The sequence below is a fragment of the Aphanomyces invadans genome (assembly GCF_000520115.1).
Source record: "Aphanomyces invadans strain NJM9701 unplaced genomic scaffold supercont1.30, whole genome shotgun sequence".
Classification (NCBI taxonomy): Eukaryota; Oomycota; class Saprolegniomycetes; order Saprolegniales; family Verrucalvaceae; genus Aphanomyces; species Aphanomyces invadans.
Genome location: NW_008580175.1, coordinates 184,994 through 199,744, shown reverse-complemented (window position 1 = coordinate 199,744; position 14,751 = coordinate 184,994). Strand labels below are relative to the sequence as shown.

Genomic DNA, 14,751 nt, shown 5'->3' with positions numbered 1-14,751 from the left:
AGCGAAGGGGAAAGATACGTGCGAGCCACATCAAGATGCGACCATTTAGTTTTGGGGCACGTTGAGCAAGCCGCGGCCGTTGTTGATGCCCTTGAAGAAGTCACCAAACACAAGCGAGATAATCGCCATGAGCTTCATCAAGATGTTGAGGGCAGGGCCAGAGGTATCCTTCAACGGGTCACCGACAGTGTCCCCGATGACGGCGGCCTTGTGGATGGCAGAGCCCTTGCCTTGGACAATCAACTTGCCGTCCTTGTCTTCAATCGACACGCAGCCCTTTTCAACATACTTCTTGGCATTGTCCCAGGCGCCACCCGTGTTGGATTGCGAAATAGCCAATTGCACACCCGACGTCAACGAACCGACCAACAAGCCCGACACGGCATGGGTGCCGAAAAAGGTACCGGCAAGGATGGGAGACAAGATGACGAGGAAACCAGGGGCGATCATTTCGCGGAGCGAGGCGTCCGTCGAGATCTTGATGCATCGGGCATGGTCCGGAGGACCGTGGCCGGGAAGACCTTCAAGGAGACCGGGGATGGTGGCGAATTGGTGCTTGACTTCCTTCACCATTTCCATGGCGGCGGTACCGACCGACTTCATCGTCATGGCAGTGAACCAGTATGGCAACATGGCACCCATGAACAAACCGGCGAACGTGATGGGCGACAAGATGTTGATCGAGGTTTCTTCAATGCGCGTCACGAAACCACCGAACAAGGCCAACGAAACGAGGGCAGCCGACCCAATCGCAAAACCCTTGCCAATGGCAGCAGTCGTGTTACCGGCAGCGTCCAAAGCGTCAGTCTTGTCACGGACTTCGGCAGGGAGCTCCGACATTTCGGCAATACCACCAGCGTTGTCACAGATAGGACCGTAGACGTCAATCGCCAAGCAAGTGGCAAGCGTACCCAAGAAACCAAGGGCAGCGAGGGCAACACCGTACATGCCGGCAGAGTGGAAGCCCACATACACAGCAATGGAGATGATCGAGATCGGGATAATGGCAGACTTGTAGCCAAGAGCGAGGCCGTAAATGATGTTGGTGGCAGCACCCGTTTCGCACGATTGGGCAACTTCACGAACAGGGGTGTACGAGTGCGAGGTAAAGTATTCAGTGACAAAGCCAACGAAGCAACCGCCCCACAGACCAACAGACACACAGGCAAAAGCGGTGGCAGGGGTAGCAACGTAGTCAGCACCAATGGCAAAGGTGGCAGGCAACACACCGTTGGCAAGAGGGTACGTCAAAGCCGTCATCAGAGCGGTGGCAACGAACAATTGCACCTTCAAGACGTTCTCGACATCCGCTTCCTTCTTCACGGGCCACAAGTCGGTGGCGAGGAACGACGTGAGGGCAGAGACAAATATACCAATGGCGGTGATTTCAAGAGGGAAAAGGACAGCAGCCCAGCCAGCCTTGATGATGGCGGCAGATTGGGTGGAAATGACAAGGGCAGCGCAGGTCGATTCGGCGAGCGAGCCGAACAAGTCCGACCCCATACCGGCGACATCACCGACATTGTCACCGACGTTGTCGGCAATGGTAGCGGGGTTGCGCGGGTCGTCTTCAGGAATGTTTTCAACGACCTTGCCAGCAAGATCGGCTCCGACATCGGCAGCCTTGGTGTAGATACCACCACCAACACGACCAAACAGGGCAATGGACGAACCACCCAAACCGTAACCAGCTACGGCTTCGAAGAGGCGCTTGGCGTCCGTAGCCAAAGGGTACACGTTTTCGAAGGAAGCGATCAAAATGAACAATACCAACAACGCGAGCGAAGTCAAGGAGTAACCCATGACACCACCAGCGCGGAAAGCCGTGTTGAACGAGTCTTGCCAGCCGGCAGCGCCATCCTTCATTGCAGACACTGTGGTACGCGCGTTGGCGTACACGGCGACCATCATGCCCACATATCCGGCCAAGATCGAGGTCAAACCACCCACAGCGAAGGCAGTGGCAGTCAATGCACCGAAGGTCCAGTCGAAGACTTGGTCAGCCTTGTTGACGTACGACGTCAACACAAAGATGACGAGGCCGAACACAGCGATGAAGGCAAGGCAGAGCGTGTATTCCGCCAACAAAAAGGCTTGCGCACCTTCGCGAATGGCACTGTAAATTTCAAACAAGCGGTCGGCGGTTTGGCCGCGAGTTTCTTGCGACAACAACGCGTAGGTTTCGCCACGGCGGGTCACTTGGATCTTGGACACTTGCCAGAAGAGGAAGGCCGCAAAGAGAAGACCGAACACAGTCGAACCAATGATCAAGCCAAAGGCGGTAGCATCCGATGCCACGGCGGAGACGTCCGCGACGGAAGCCATTTTCACTTGAGTTGAACCGAGTAAAACTGGAAATGAGAGGGGGAAAATCGAAGGCTCTAGTTGAATGAAGATCGCAACAAAGCAAACTCAATACAAATTCCAAGTCAACCACCATGCAATTCCATCCCCAAAATCTCGAATCTGACTTGGATTTTGTATGGCACGTTTCTATAGATATACAAATATCAAGTGAGTTGGCCACCAAGTCAGCAACGAACGTGGGGCAGGGGTTGGGGTATAAATTTCGGCAGGTCCGATGTGGCGCCTGGAGTATTGCGCACCTGTCGTTTCGATTGTCCCACGCTGCCGGGTGAATAGTATAATTGCTCACAGGTTATGCAGTTCCACAGCATCTGGATCCAGCGCGGTACTGCGGAACCTGATGCCGTTCCGTGAGTACATATATTGGATGTCAAAGGAGCGCAGTTCTCGCCAGAACCTTATCCGCTTGCATGGCACAGTGGGCGAGCCCGTCACTTTTGTGGAAGCCTCGCTATTGCCTCAAACCAACAAAACGTTCTTGAACAAATGTGCTCCGAGCGACATAAATCGTGCTACTTGGGAGCATGCGGTGCATCGAATGGCCGAGATGGGCAGCGACATTGCTTGACTCAAGCCACTGATGGATGCATTGGCGTTGAACACCGGCGGCAACGCGAAAGGCTGTATATTTCGAGTGCGTTGAATGCCCCAATCACATGCGTCGTCGTAGATTTATCTTCTAGCTTGTATATCAATACAAAACGAGTATATACACTGTATCATGTAGTAATACTATGCACTGTGCGTAAATTCGGTGGGGATGGACTTGCATTTTGTAAGAAGCCCACCCAATGCTAGTAGGAGATAACTAGTATGCCTTAGTACCCAGACACGGCGTTTGATTGGTGGAAGTTACGGCGGGGTATGATTGGGCGAGTGCGGCGCATGAAGTGGCTGGTTGAGGTGGCAGGATGGCCAGCCGTGGCTTACTTTCCCTTTGGAGTTGTTCTGCGCAGCGACACTTTAAAGTATGAGCAAGTTGAACAGTGACTTGTTGGACAAAGCGGTACAGGACATCTTGGCCTTCTCGAAGGGCGAAACCATCACGGTCGGCAAGGAAGAAGTGAAGGGCAAGAAGCGCAACTTCCATGAAACGATCGAGCTTCAAATCGCTTTGAAGAACTACGACCCGCAAAAGGACAAGCGATTCAGCGGCACGTTCAAGCTGCCGACCGTGCCCAAGCCAAACCTCAAGATCTGCGTGATCGGTAACGCGCAGCACTGCGAGTTGGCCGAAAAGAACGGGTTTGAATTCTCGACCGTCGACGACTTGAAGAAGTTCAACAAGAACAAGAAGGTCATCAAGAAGTACGCCAAGAAGTACGACGCGTTCCTTGCATCCGACTCGTTGATCAAGCAAATCCCGCGTCTGCTCGGGCCCGCCCTCACCAAGGCCGGCAAGTTCCCGACGTTGCTCTCTGGTAACGAAGACATCAACGACAAGGCCAACGCCGTCCGCGCCACGATCAAGTTCCAAATGAAGAAGGTCATGTGCTTGAACTTGGCGGTCGCTCATGTCGGCCAAACCAAGGAAGAAATTGTGGTGAACACCCAGTTGGCCGCCAACTTCTTGGCCTCGTTGCTCAAGAAGAACTGGCAAAACATCAAGGTGCTGTACTTGAAGAGCACGATGGGGCCTGCGTTCCAGATCTACTACTAAGTCGTCGTCCGTGACAAATTCATACTGGATACCATCTTGGCTGGGGTCTCCTCGTCATGTATGGGAGCTGGGTCAGAATGTTAAAGAAGGGAAGCTCTAACGTAATTGGAATGATTTCATTCCGGCTGCAAACTGTTGTCGTATCGTCTCCCCTGTAAGGATGGGATGGTGGTAGCGCCGGAAGAACACACGAACGAAGGAGGTGTGAAAAAAGGTTTTGCCCGTGAACGCTTTCGAGATGATGAGGGAGTTTGGCAAACGTGTACAAGACCTGTGCATTGGACCCTGGATGAATAGTCATGGGATAACTCTCGGCAGGGATCAATTCAATGGCGTCATATCTGCCGTCGACGAACGCGGCTGGCTGCCGTGTTGTTGTACTGCGTAGTTGGAGCAGCGGCCGAGCACTTGTAGTAGGTCTGGTGTCATCGAGCTGATGCGGCGAATTATCGATTTATAGAGGTTTTGGCACTTTCGACAGAATTTGAAGTCGGACGACGACAGGATGGACGTCGCGCGGTTCGTCGACGAGCTGAATGCAACATGCGTGCGTCCAATCCAGGCGCAACTGATGAAGCAAAGCAAAGAAGAAGGAGTCTTGTACACATTGGAGATGGAGGAATCTCTAGACCGCCTCGAGGCAAGCACCGGGGATGTCGTGCAACCGACTTGCAACCTTCCATCTATGGACACGACGTGGACAGACTGTGCAGATATCCTCGTGCGAATCGCCATGAGATATCAATATGGGAATTTGACGTCTTCATGTCCGTCAAGTAGCATCGACCTTATTGCCTTGCCAGTGTTCCGCATCGTGCACATTCTCGTAGCTCTGTACGAAGACATTGCGATGCCGTCGTCGTCGTCGTCTACAACTGCCATCGACGGGTGGGCTGCATCTATGACGCATGCATGTACCTTCTACCTTTGCACAAGATCGTCCACGTTGCCGTCGACTCACGAAAGCCGAGCGGCTGCACAACGCATCATTGAAATGGTCCACCGGCGATTGCGTCCGCGTGAATCCGCCACGACCATGACAAATGCGGTCGACATTTTTCCACGGTGCAGTGCACTCACTCTACCGTTGTTGTTCACTCACACTCTTTGCCAGCCTGCTCCCCCGCATCCTCTCGCTCTTCGCGTCCAAGTCGTCCAAGGAAGAATGGGTAGTCACAGGTGCTGCTGCACCTCATGCGTTTGCGTGGTTCATTCTGCAAATACCTTTTCCCCACTTTACCAGCGACATCGTCGGGCGCGTTCTCGCTCTGGCGCTTCCTCTCCTCGACCAAGTCACGGCATCCACCCAACTCGTCGGTCTGTCCGTTCTCCACCACATCATTCGTCATGCAACTACCACGGATATCCGATGGTACTCGGACTTGCTCGTTCACGAGATGGAGCAGACGCTCACAACTGCGTCAACTTCCGCGTCATTCTTGGACGCAGCGCTTGCCTGCCTTGCCGACCTCTTGGCCGTCCTCAGTACTGGCCCGCGCGACATCTCTCTGTACGATCGCTTCTTTCCATCGTTGCTTCGACAATGGGATATGGCGCTCGAAGTATCTGTGAAAACGATCTTCACCAAGCACATTCGGGTGTGGGTGCAGAGGACGGGCGCGCCGCATAGCCTTCACGTGCTGCGGTTCCTCCAGGCGCTGCTCAAGGTCACCCTTGGCTGCGTCGAGAATGTCGAGGCCACCATGTGTATGGAAGCATTGGAGACGCTGCATGCGATCGTCATGGCGGCATGGATTCGTATGCCAGCGCATGTGGAAGAAGTGACAGTCTCCATCCTCAAGTACGTGGCAACGCGCGGTCGAATCGACCTGGGACTGTCCTTGCCGTAGATGTTTGGCGTACAACGAACTCCAGCGACAAGTGCCACTGCCCAACGTCGACCCTCTCGAGAAAGCGCAGCACTTCGAGAACGTCACTGCAAAGTGCCACGTCATCTTGTACTTGCTCGAACAAGTCTCGCCGGCCGACGATGGAAGGTCGACCGTGCGCGCCGTTCTTCACCATGTCGAGGAAGGATGTTCGTCGCTTGCGCCGCTCTGTGCAGGTGCCCGACAGTACTTGAACGACCAAAAACCATCGGCAATTCCCTGACGACGACTGATGTCGAAGAAGAGGCTTGGACTGCATGCAACTACCCCACCTACCTCGAACTTGTGCCCGCCGCCACAACGACCACGACGGTCCAAGTGCCGACCCGTGGAGGTGCTTGTGAATTATCTGTAGCACACCAGCAATGTACAGAATGAACGAGAATTGTAGTGCGCTAGGTGGCGAAAGTCGCCAAAATCCACGGCATTGTCGACGTCGGATGTGACGTGAACATGCTGTCATCAAGCAGTGCGGCAGGTCCCTGGATTTGCGGGGCCGCTGCAACCGACCGAGCACGTGGCATCACATAAACGCTGTTCAATATCGGCTCGAACGAAAACATTAATTGTACAGCAACGAGTGAGTGGAGAATTGATCGGTGGCGGTCGCCACATCTAAAGCAGCAGCCGCTTGGACGTCAACGGCGACTTTGGTCGCCATGCCGAGCTCTTGCATCACGACGGGGGTAGCGTGACCCAGTTTGAGAAGGACCTGGCACAAGACTCGTAAATTTGGGGACAACGGGAACGACGTTCTCGTGCGACATACCTCGGTGGTGCCGTCGACTGGGGAATTCGAATACTTGTATCCGCGAACGACGAGGAGGGTGACGGGGAGGTATTCAACATGAAGAAAGTGCAGCAGGGTACTCAGGAACTGATCTTTCACCGTCCATCGACTGTTTGCAGGAACGGGTTCGAAGTCCAAGTCGGCGAGGGCAAGTGGAGTTGTCGTGTGGAGTTGCTTCCAGAACACGATGTGCTCTTGTTCGCTAGTCATCGGGAGGTTGAGAGAGCTCAATACAAGAACGTTCTTGCTTCCTTGGAGCAGGTCCACAATCTCGGCGCACATCAACGTGCAAAGATCCGCGGGGACAGACCCGGGCACAATGAGCACCGAGAGCTTTGGTCGATTCGTGCTTTCGTCGACAAAGTTGCGAATGAGAAGAGGCTGTCCATGGATGTCCAACGATTCCTCCATTACATTCATGCCGTCAATAGTCACATGGTGAAGAAGTCGCACCCCTGCCGCCGACAGATCACGGTAGCCCAACACCACAGCATCCGCAAGTTCATGGTGCGCCATGGTGCTGTGTAAGTCCCGCTTGAGATGTGTTGTCCTCTGACAATTTATACGCTGACAACCCGGATAATTTGAATGTATTATCCGGACAATCACCGTGTTGTTTGTGCTGGACAAACTCCACGAGATCTGCCCGTTGGCGCCGCTTCCCAAGTCGCCTGGCGCTGCCGTCAAAACAACTCTCTCGCATGTGGCAAGCGAACCGAGCGAAGTTGTCATCCGCACGCGTCTGGGAGAGCATTCGGCTGCGTCTGCGCAAAGACAACGCAGCCGTGCTCTCAAGTGCAGAACTCGATGCGATCCTTGCCGAGATTATGACGCTGTCAATGCCACCAGTGCGGATGCGCACGGATGAGGTCGGGGCAATGCTGATGGCGCTTGCCGAAGCGCTACCACCCAGATCGGAGCTACTTGTGTCTGAATTCACGTCTGTCGTGCGGCACTGCTGCAAGGACAAGTTGACATTGACATCAGACCAACTTCAAGTGCTCATCCCGTTCTTCCTTGCAGCGCTATCCCATTGCCCATCATGGTAGGACTTCTCGCTGACACCCTGGTCATCCTCAAATGGCTAGGTATGCCGAGCAAATCTTGACGACACTGTCGATCATCCTCGCAGACAACGCCGCGTCTGCCGCCCCTCTCCATGACACCATCTATGCGGCGGCCACCCCGCACTTGGACCCTTCCAGCGCCGACGTTGGCGCACGATATGCCGCAACCACGTGCATGGCTCACCTCGTCGCTGTGACTGAAGCTCCGCCGCCATACTTTGCGTCACTATGGAAGCACACCATGGACAACTTTCAGCAGCAAACACGACAGCTCCACAGCGACGCGCCTCGCGTGGTGTGGACGACAAACCGCACGCATTACAAGGTGACCATCTTTTTGACTCTCAAGCACAGAAGCTTGAACTTGCCTGCAGAGCTGCCTCGCCAGTTTACAGTGCCTGGTGCGGCTGGTGGAACTTGACACTAGCAGTTCAGGCACTCCAGCGCCGCCCGGTCGAGTCGTCGAGCCGCATATGCCTAAGGTCTTGGACAGTCTTCGGCTCCTCTTGGGTACGTCCGATCCGTTTCTGGCTACGACCTCTAGTTCGCACGATGCAACGTCCTATCGAAAGTCTCCTCGGTTCACCTTTAGGCTGCGGGCTGACGCTCTCGGCCGCGGCGGTTGTCGGGCGCGTGCCGCTGTCGGATTCGGACTCGGACTCCTCCAAGCACTCGCAATCCCACCGTGGCATGTACGAACGCCCCTTCTCGTCACGACGAGTGGCCACTGCCGCAAATGTCTAACTTGATCTAGTGGGCTGGCGGCGAAGTTGCGCCTCGAAGTGGTTCGGGCGTTCGAAGTCGTGCTGCAAAGTTTTCCCCACCTTATCGCACCAACGCTGGCGCTGTACTTGCCAACAACCACGTCGCCATGCTTGGTCTTGTACAACCACCAACCGTCGGTGCTGACCGTGGCTGTCGTTGACCCGTACGATCAAGTGCGCCTCAAGGTGCTCCACTGGCTGGAACTGCTGCTCCCCGTCGTCAACGCCAAGGCCACGCTGTCCCAGAACTTTAAGAACGCGTCGTCGATGGCCTTTACGACAACCGGCGGCGCCCTCGTACGCATGATTCATCAAGTTCACCTCGTGGTCTTGCACACGCTGCAGTACGAACACGAAACAGCCGTGCTAGTGCAAGCGATGAAGGTAGTGTGAGTTGTTGGGCGGTCGCCGACACCTGGGCCCGTAGACGCTGACGACGCTCGTCTCGCTGTGCCCGTACCCAAACATGCTCCAGGCGAGTTCGACGCCCGCCACGTTGTCGCTGGATGCCATCTTGCAAGCGCTCGCGCATTATTTGCACAACGCGTTGTTCGCGCCAGGTAGAACGGCGCCACACGATGATGAATGGTGACGACTTGGTAGATCACATGGTGCGAGTGAGTGCGTTGGCTTGTCTCGCGGCCCTCCTTAGCACGCCCGAGCCCGTGTCAAGTGTGCTGACATGGCTGTCGCAGCCCACCCCGCCGGTCGAGTCGCCGTTGTACCATTTCAATTCCACGCCGCTGCTGCGCGTGCGCTCCCGTCGGTTCATTGAAGACATGCTGAGCCCGGCAAAAAGCAGTTCGTCGACCCATGCCGCGCACCACTCGTCGAGCGGCGGTCGAATCGGCACCAGTCCTCGGGAACCTGCTTCCACGAGCATGCTCCATCGTCTCGACGCCATGTCGCTGCTATCTAAGACGGCCAAGAATTACGCGACCGTGTTGAGGTCCTTCATTTCCTGGAGTCGCGATGGCTGATTGCGTGGTTGGCGTAGTGCGCACTGGCCCCGTCTGTCTGCATTTCTGCTGACTGCCTTTCGCGACATGGACCAAAACGTGCGGCTGCAAGCAGTCAAAATCTTGGAAAACTACGTCAAGGGCGGCAACCACACGTCCCATCACGTACGCGACGACTTCTGCTGCAAAAGTTCACGGGTGCTGCTCTCCACAGCTCGCGTTTATGGCGACGCATGTGATTCGGGCCTTTCAAGACCCGTCGCACCACGTACGCGCCAGCGTCTGCGCATGCTTTACGCTGCTGCGACCAGATGAATGGACAGCATTTGCCGACAATCCAGCCTTCATGGAATACTTTTTGGCGACCCCGCGCGATGCGTCGCCAGTGGTGCGCGCCGCGGGCTTTCGCTTGCTCGGGGCGATGGCCCTCGTCCCTGTGTTCAAGGTACTTGTCTCCATGACCATTTGTGGTCGTGTTACGTGCGTTGAGTGTGTTGTTGCCAGACGAGGGACTTCATCGGCGCCATCGTGCGGATGGGCATGGATGCCGCTACCGATTCAACGCTGAATGTCCGCGTACGCGTGGTGTGGGCCATCGGAAATGCGTGCACAACTCCCGGCCCCGACGTCCCCGATTCTCCCGACAGGTGAGTGCCATGCGTGCCGTTGAGTTGTGAAAGGGCACTGGGGCCATAGCCCGTGGCTGCTGCGGCTGCTGCCCCCCGACAGCATTGACCAAGTCCTGCGGTGCATGCTACACTTGGTCGACGACAACGACAAGGTTGCGTCGAGTGTGGTCCGGACGCTGGGGCTGCTCACCCGTTGGATCGTGTCGGCGCAGTACTTGGAAGCGTCGGACCACAGCACGCCTTTCACCGGCGACCTTGAGACCTTAGCAAACACGGCATTGCTCACGGATGCCATGACGGTGCTCGCGAAGAAAGTCGTCGATGGGGCTCCCAAGGTATGAAGGCCGTCAGCGCGCTGTGCCTCGTAACAAGCGGACGGTGCTAGGTCCGATGGAATGCTTGTCATGCGTTAGCCAAGGTGTTTCATTGCCCTGTTCTGCCGCTGGCGTCGGCGCCGTGGACTCCCGCCGTATTTAACGCCCTCACGGCAGCGATTGCGCAACAAGACAACTTCAAAGTACGAAAGAACGACGATGTCGAGTCTGCAAGAGCCTACACGTGGAGATGCTGACGCGACGATGCTGCGGTAGGTGCGCATCAGTGCCGCCATGGCCCTTCGCATCTCGTGCGCGCGGGCGTCGTACGGGGTGTTTTTCCATGGCATTGTGCAGACAATCTTGGATGCGCTGGATGCCGCCGTCGACTTGACCGACATCAGCGAGTACAAGTACAAAGCGCAGCTCGAGCTCCAGGTACGGGGTCGTTGATTTCGAGCCACCCATTGCTGCAAGTGTACGAAATGGTCACGTGGTTGCGTAGCTTTCGTTTACGCTGGTCCATTTGGTGGCGCTCGTGCAGTCGGAGGCCGACCAAGTCGCACTCGGGTCTATGCTGTGCCGCAAGTACAAGGACTTCATTTACGACTGGTTGTACCACCAGCAACACAAAATGGTTTGTAGTGCTGCCAGCCAGCCATATTTCAAAGGGGTCGTTTCAAACTCGCGAATGTAGTATGCGGCGATCTTTGGGGAAGAAGCCGTGGATTGTGCCGAGGACAACGTGGCCGAGGGCCATGAGGTGAACCCAGTGTCGTGCGCCCAAGTCGTGGACGCCTGCGACGTCCTCCGACGAGTGATCCAGCAGCACTGCCCGCACACGGCGTCCTGTTTGGCGCAGATTGCCGAAGTCAAGCTCATTTTTGAGATGGATATGCTCGACGCGATCGGGTTTGAGTTTTAAGCCAGGTGAGGGTCGACGCGCCCGATCATTCGTCGACACGTGTACTCGGTCGTGGCTGCCGCTCTTTTCCTCCCGTACAGCGCCGAATACAGAGATACACACCGTGTTTTTCAAACAATCTTGCCGACATGCAGCCAGCCCTGTTAGATCAGTTAGGCTTGAGCAGCCGCCGCACGATTGCTGCCGCGTGTATTGCCACGGCGGTTGTTTCGACCGCCTCGGCGATGGCGGCCGGAGCGGCGGCGGAGTGGAAGGAGCCCAAGCTTCTTCTTTTCGAGATTCGCGCGGCGTCGAGCGACTAGGTCGTCATCGACAGGGAGGTAAAACAGCGCCGGTTCCGCTTTGGTTTTGCAAAAGAGATCTTGTGCGGCCACGGGCGCTAGCAACACCGCACGGTTAGGCCATCATCGCGTGCGGCGGAAGAGCAGCCTACGCTTGGTCAATGCCTCGTCGGTGGTGGCCTTGTTGGATTGCTGCTTGGGCAACTCATGGGACGGCCTGTTGCTGCCACGGCGAGTTGCTGACGTGGCCGCGGTGGTTTGCTTCACCTATTGCACGTTCGGTTTTGACGAGACTACACGATGGTCGTGGCTGGGTGTGGAGCGTACCGCAATGTCCATTGCGGTCTCAGCCGAGAATTCGACCGTGAGCCGGCGGCCACTGAGCTCGGGCCATGTTGTGCCGTAGATGCGACCTCTCGCTGCAATGGCCTAGCCACACCAAGACGTCGGTCGGACGTATTCGGTGCCTCATGCCAAGTGCCCGTACCGCATCCGTTGTGGCGTACGTGACGTAGCAATGGGTCTTGATCGCGTCCATCCAAAACCCGTTCTCAACAAATGCCGCCTCCTCTTGCACAAAGGCCTGCAGCAGATGCACACGCCATGAGAAGCGCCGACGACGTGTGCCAGAAAGTCACGATGTCGACAACGTCACCGTCGCTTACCTTGACGGCGTTCAGTGTAAAAGGCCGAATGAAATTGTCGATGCGAATCGTGGGGGTGGGTGCGATCCTACGAGTTGAGCAAATAATGAGGGCGTGGTCACATTACTACCATGCCGCACATCGAGTCTGGAATCGCGTCGAGTGGGGTGGTTTTCTGCTTCTTCGTAGGACCGACGGCACTGGGGGAGTCCTGCGATCGCTTGCCGCCGTCCGGCGATTTGGACTGTCCGTCAGGAGCGCTCGAGTCTGCGGATACGGTATCTGTAGATGTCGTGGGTGCTGGGGTGTCGCTCTTGCGAGGCGATTGCGCCAGTTGCTTGAGACTTGCTACATATCGATCTGTAGTTTCTAGGTCCACCGAGTCCGACATCGTACCTTCAGACGCAGAACTGTCATCATTCGACGCACCTTCGACGGAGCTATGGGACTCCTTGGGGCCACTACTCTCGTTTGCACCACTTTCCGAACCAGCATCCACATCGTTGCTTGCCGAAGTCTGAGGAAAGCGATGTGTCCCTTGAAATGCGAGGAATACGTTGAGGGGTGATGGTGAGTACCTGCAAATGCTCGATGAGTCGCGCTTGCAAGTCCGCCTACAGGTATCATTGTTATGACGATGGCATGCTGAGGATCTCGCTCGTCGATGGTCGTTCTTACCTTCACCCCCTTCTTGTCCAGGGCATACTTTGCCAACGCGTCTTGCAGCTGCTTGACCTACACGGCGCACTCATGAGAACTCGTGGACCATGCATCGTTTTCACGCCGTACCGTCATCTTCTTGACTTCAGCCTCCGTGAGTCCCATGTTCATCGGAGCGATTGCGGAAGATTTGCGTCCAACGTGAGGTGGAATTGTTGGGATTTCAGCCAATCCAACGACACAACAAATTTAGTTTTGGCCAATCAGATCTATGGGAATTCAAATGTCAACTTCCAACACCACCGACATGCAGCGGCGGTGTGTGTCGTTCCTCGACGCGACGTCGGGGGCGGCGTACTTGCGCTCTCAAGTGCGGGTTGAGCTCTCCTCGGCATATAACCGCAAGGTCCATCCTTCCATGGCGCTGGAGCAGAGTATTCACGATACATGGGAAACCAAACTCGCCGCGAATCCTCAACTCTTCAACGGGACGAAGTTCAGACTGTCCGAGTTCGCTGCGACGCCAACAGAGCTCCACATGAAGTGGGGTCTCACAGATTACAAGACGTACTTGGGTCTGTGCTCGCGTTGCGACGTCGTGAGCACGCTCGGAACGCCAACCCACCCAGACGTGTCCATGTACTTGTCCAACAAAATCGGCGTGGCCGCCGGTACTGCCTCCTCTTCCTTTCGACAACAACAATTAATCTAATGGACCGAATCCGCGCATGTAGCGCTTGTGACGGCAGATGACAAGTTGTGCTTTTTGAAGAGGAGCGCCACCGTCGGCGCGTACCCGAACCTACTGGACGTGCCAGGCGGCCATCCCGAACCCACGGTTTGAAGCGACGTGTCAAAAAAACTTGGCCATGACATAGGACTATTTATGCAGCACATCGATATCGACTGGCGCTCCCTTCCCACCGTGCCCGATGGTGCCACGAACGACCGTTGCGTCGACGAGTTCTTTGACTCGATCACGACAGAGATATGCGAAGAAGTCAACGTTCCGTTGGCCACGTTGTCCCCGCCGCGGCTGCTAGGCGTGACCATGCAGGGAAAAGCTGCCACACCAAGCTTCGGTATGACGATTTCCTCGTCTTCCATCTCATGCCTGATCTCGGTTCGCAGCGTTTCTCGTGCAGTGCAGTCTGGACGCCGCCGCGGTCGCGGGCTGTTACGACCAAGGGCCAGTAGATCAATACGAAGCAACCAAGCTGATCTTTCAGTCGACACAAAACGTGGTCAACTCGTGGAGGTCTGTTCTTGATGTGGTGGCAGACGCCAAGCTCATCTTGTACCGTCCTAGGTCGGTGGGCTTGACGCCGTCAGCGGCTGGGTGCATCGAGCTGCTGGGACGCTATTTGGAGTACGACCACGTAGCATAAACCATAGGCACGTCGAGCGGGGCTCAGAACTGCAGTTTGTACGTCAATCCACGTGTCCATCGTGCCATCACAAGCATGGGAAGGCCTCTCATCCCAACAGCGTCGTGGCTGCCCGGTAGAACGTTTAGCATGTACACATTGCGAACGACCATGCGAGCGAGACCAAGCGCCTGCCTGCATGGCCTCTGCCGTCTGGTCGACGCGATCTTGGTGCACCATTTTCCCGCCCCCGATACAAACGACGACATCGCTCGTCGCGTTCACAGGATCGATGGATGCAGTTGGGAACCTGGTGACGAGGTAGCTATAAAAAGCATTCATGGCCGCTATCGCTTGAACTGGTCGCGGCCTGTGACACACATTGTTGCAACACCTACAAACACATGCCCACTTGCAATCTCCCCATGTCCAACA

The 14,751-nt window shown here is 55.9% G+C and overlaps 7 protein-coding genes across 8 annotated transcripts; 4 read left to right on the top strand and 3 right to left on the bottom strand.

Annotated features, from left to right (window-relative positions):
- Positions 1-45: 45 nt before the first annotated feature.
- H310_11201 (V-type H(+)-translocating pyrophosphatase) lies at positions 46-2,325 on the bottom strand (the record flags this gene model as incomplete). The annotated part of the gene is made up of 1 exon (XM_008877780.1): positions 46-2,325. One exon carries the CDS (start codon positions 2,323-2,325, stop codon positions 46-48), a length of 2,280 nt encoding a protein of 759 aa, XP_008876002.1.
- A 933-nt stretch (positions 2,326-3,258) lies between these two features.
- Positions 3,259-4,159, top strand: H310_11200 (hypothetical protein). Its single transcript, XM_008877779.1, has one exon. The coding sequence runs from the start codon at positions 3,338-3,340 to the stop codon at positions 4,025-4,027; it is 690 nt and encodes a 229-aa protein (XP_008876001.1). The 5' UTR covers positions 3,259-3,337; the 3' UTR covers positions 4,028-4,159.
- Positions 4,160-4,499: 340 nt separating this feature from the next.
- H310_11199 (hypothetical protein) lies at positions 4,500-6,314 on the top strand. The gene is made up of 3 exons (XM_008877778.1): positions 4,500-5,092; positions 5,142-5,828; positions 5,878-6,314. Exons 1-3 carry the CDS (start codon positions 4,533-4,535, stop codon positions 6,137-6,139), a joined length of 1,509 nt encoding a protein of 502 aa, XP_008876000.1. The 5' UTR covers positions 4,500-4,532; the 3' UTR covers positions 6,140-6,314.
- Positions 6,315-6,434: 120 nt separating this feature from the next.
- Positions 6,435-7,251, bottom strand: H310_11198 (hypothetical protein). Its single transcript, XM_008877777.1, has 2 exons — positions 6,686-7,251; positions 6,435-6,628 (listed from the first exon to the last, which is right to left on the bottom strand). The coding sequence occupies exons 1-2, from the start codon at positions 7,220-7,222 to the stop codon at positions 6,479-6,481; spliced, it is 687 nt and encodes a 228-aa protein (XP_008875999.1). The 5' UTR covers positions 7,223-7,251; the 3' UTR covers positions 6,435-6,478.
- Positions 7,252-7,327: 76 nt separating this feature from the next.
- Positions 7,328-11,470, top strand: H310_11197 (hypothetical protein). The gene is made up of 15 exons (XM_008877776.1): positions 7,328-7,751; positions 7,795-8,098; positions 8,148-8,283; positions 8,366-8,465; positions 8,528-8,921; positions 8,965-9,097; positions 9,141-9,486; positions 9,535-9,661; positions 9,711-9,941; positions 10,001-10,143; positions 10,193-10,460; positions 10,511-10,642; positions 10,716-10,877; positions 10,945-11,076; positions 11,137-11,470. The coding sequence occupies exons 1-15, from the start codon at positions 7,408-7,410 to the stop codon at positions 11,362-11,364; spliced, it is 3,180 nt and encodes a 1,059-aa protein (XP_008875998.1). The 5' UTR covers positions 7,328-7,407; the 3' UTR covers positions 11,365-11,470.
- On the bottom strand, positions 11,456-13,151 carry H310_11196 (hypothetical protein). Its single transcript, XM_008877775.1, has 10 exons — positions 13,079-13,151; positions 12,968-13,024; positions 12,868-12,903; positions 12,686-12,806; positions 12,430-12,637; positions 12,311-12,377; positions 12,133-12,228; positions 11,973-12,074; positions 11,798-11,912; positions 11,456-11,743 (listed from the first exon to the last, which is right to left on the bottom strand). The coding sequence occupies exons 1-10, from the start codon at positions 13,118-13,120 to the stop codon at positions 11,517-11,519; spliced, it is 1,071 nt and encodes a 356-aa protein (XP_008875997.1). The 5' UTR covers positions 13,121-13,151; the 3' UTR covers positions 11,456-11,516.
- A 93-nt stretch (positions 13,152-13,244) lies between these two features.
- On the top strand, positions 13,245-14,415 carry H310_11195. 2 transcript variants are annotated; one of them, XM_008877774.1, is made up of 5 exons: positions 13,245-13,620; positions 13,684-13,787; positions 13,842-14,031; positions 14,081-14,207; positions 14,259-14,384. In XM_008877774.1, exons 1-5 carry the CDS (start codon positions 13,257-13,259, stop codon positions 14,335-14,337), a joined length of 864 nt encoding a protein of 287 aa, XP_008875996.1. In that variant the 5' UTR covers positions 13,245-13,256; the 3' UTR covers positions 14,338-14,384. The 2 variants fall into 2 exon arrangements, with proteins under 2 accessions (XP_008875996.1, XP_008875995.1); XM_008877773.1 differs by having other exon boundaries at positions 14,081-14,415.
- The last annotated feature ends 336 nt before the right edge of the window (positions 14,416-14,751 follow it).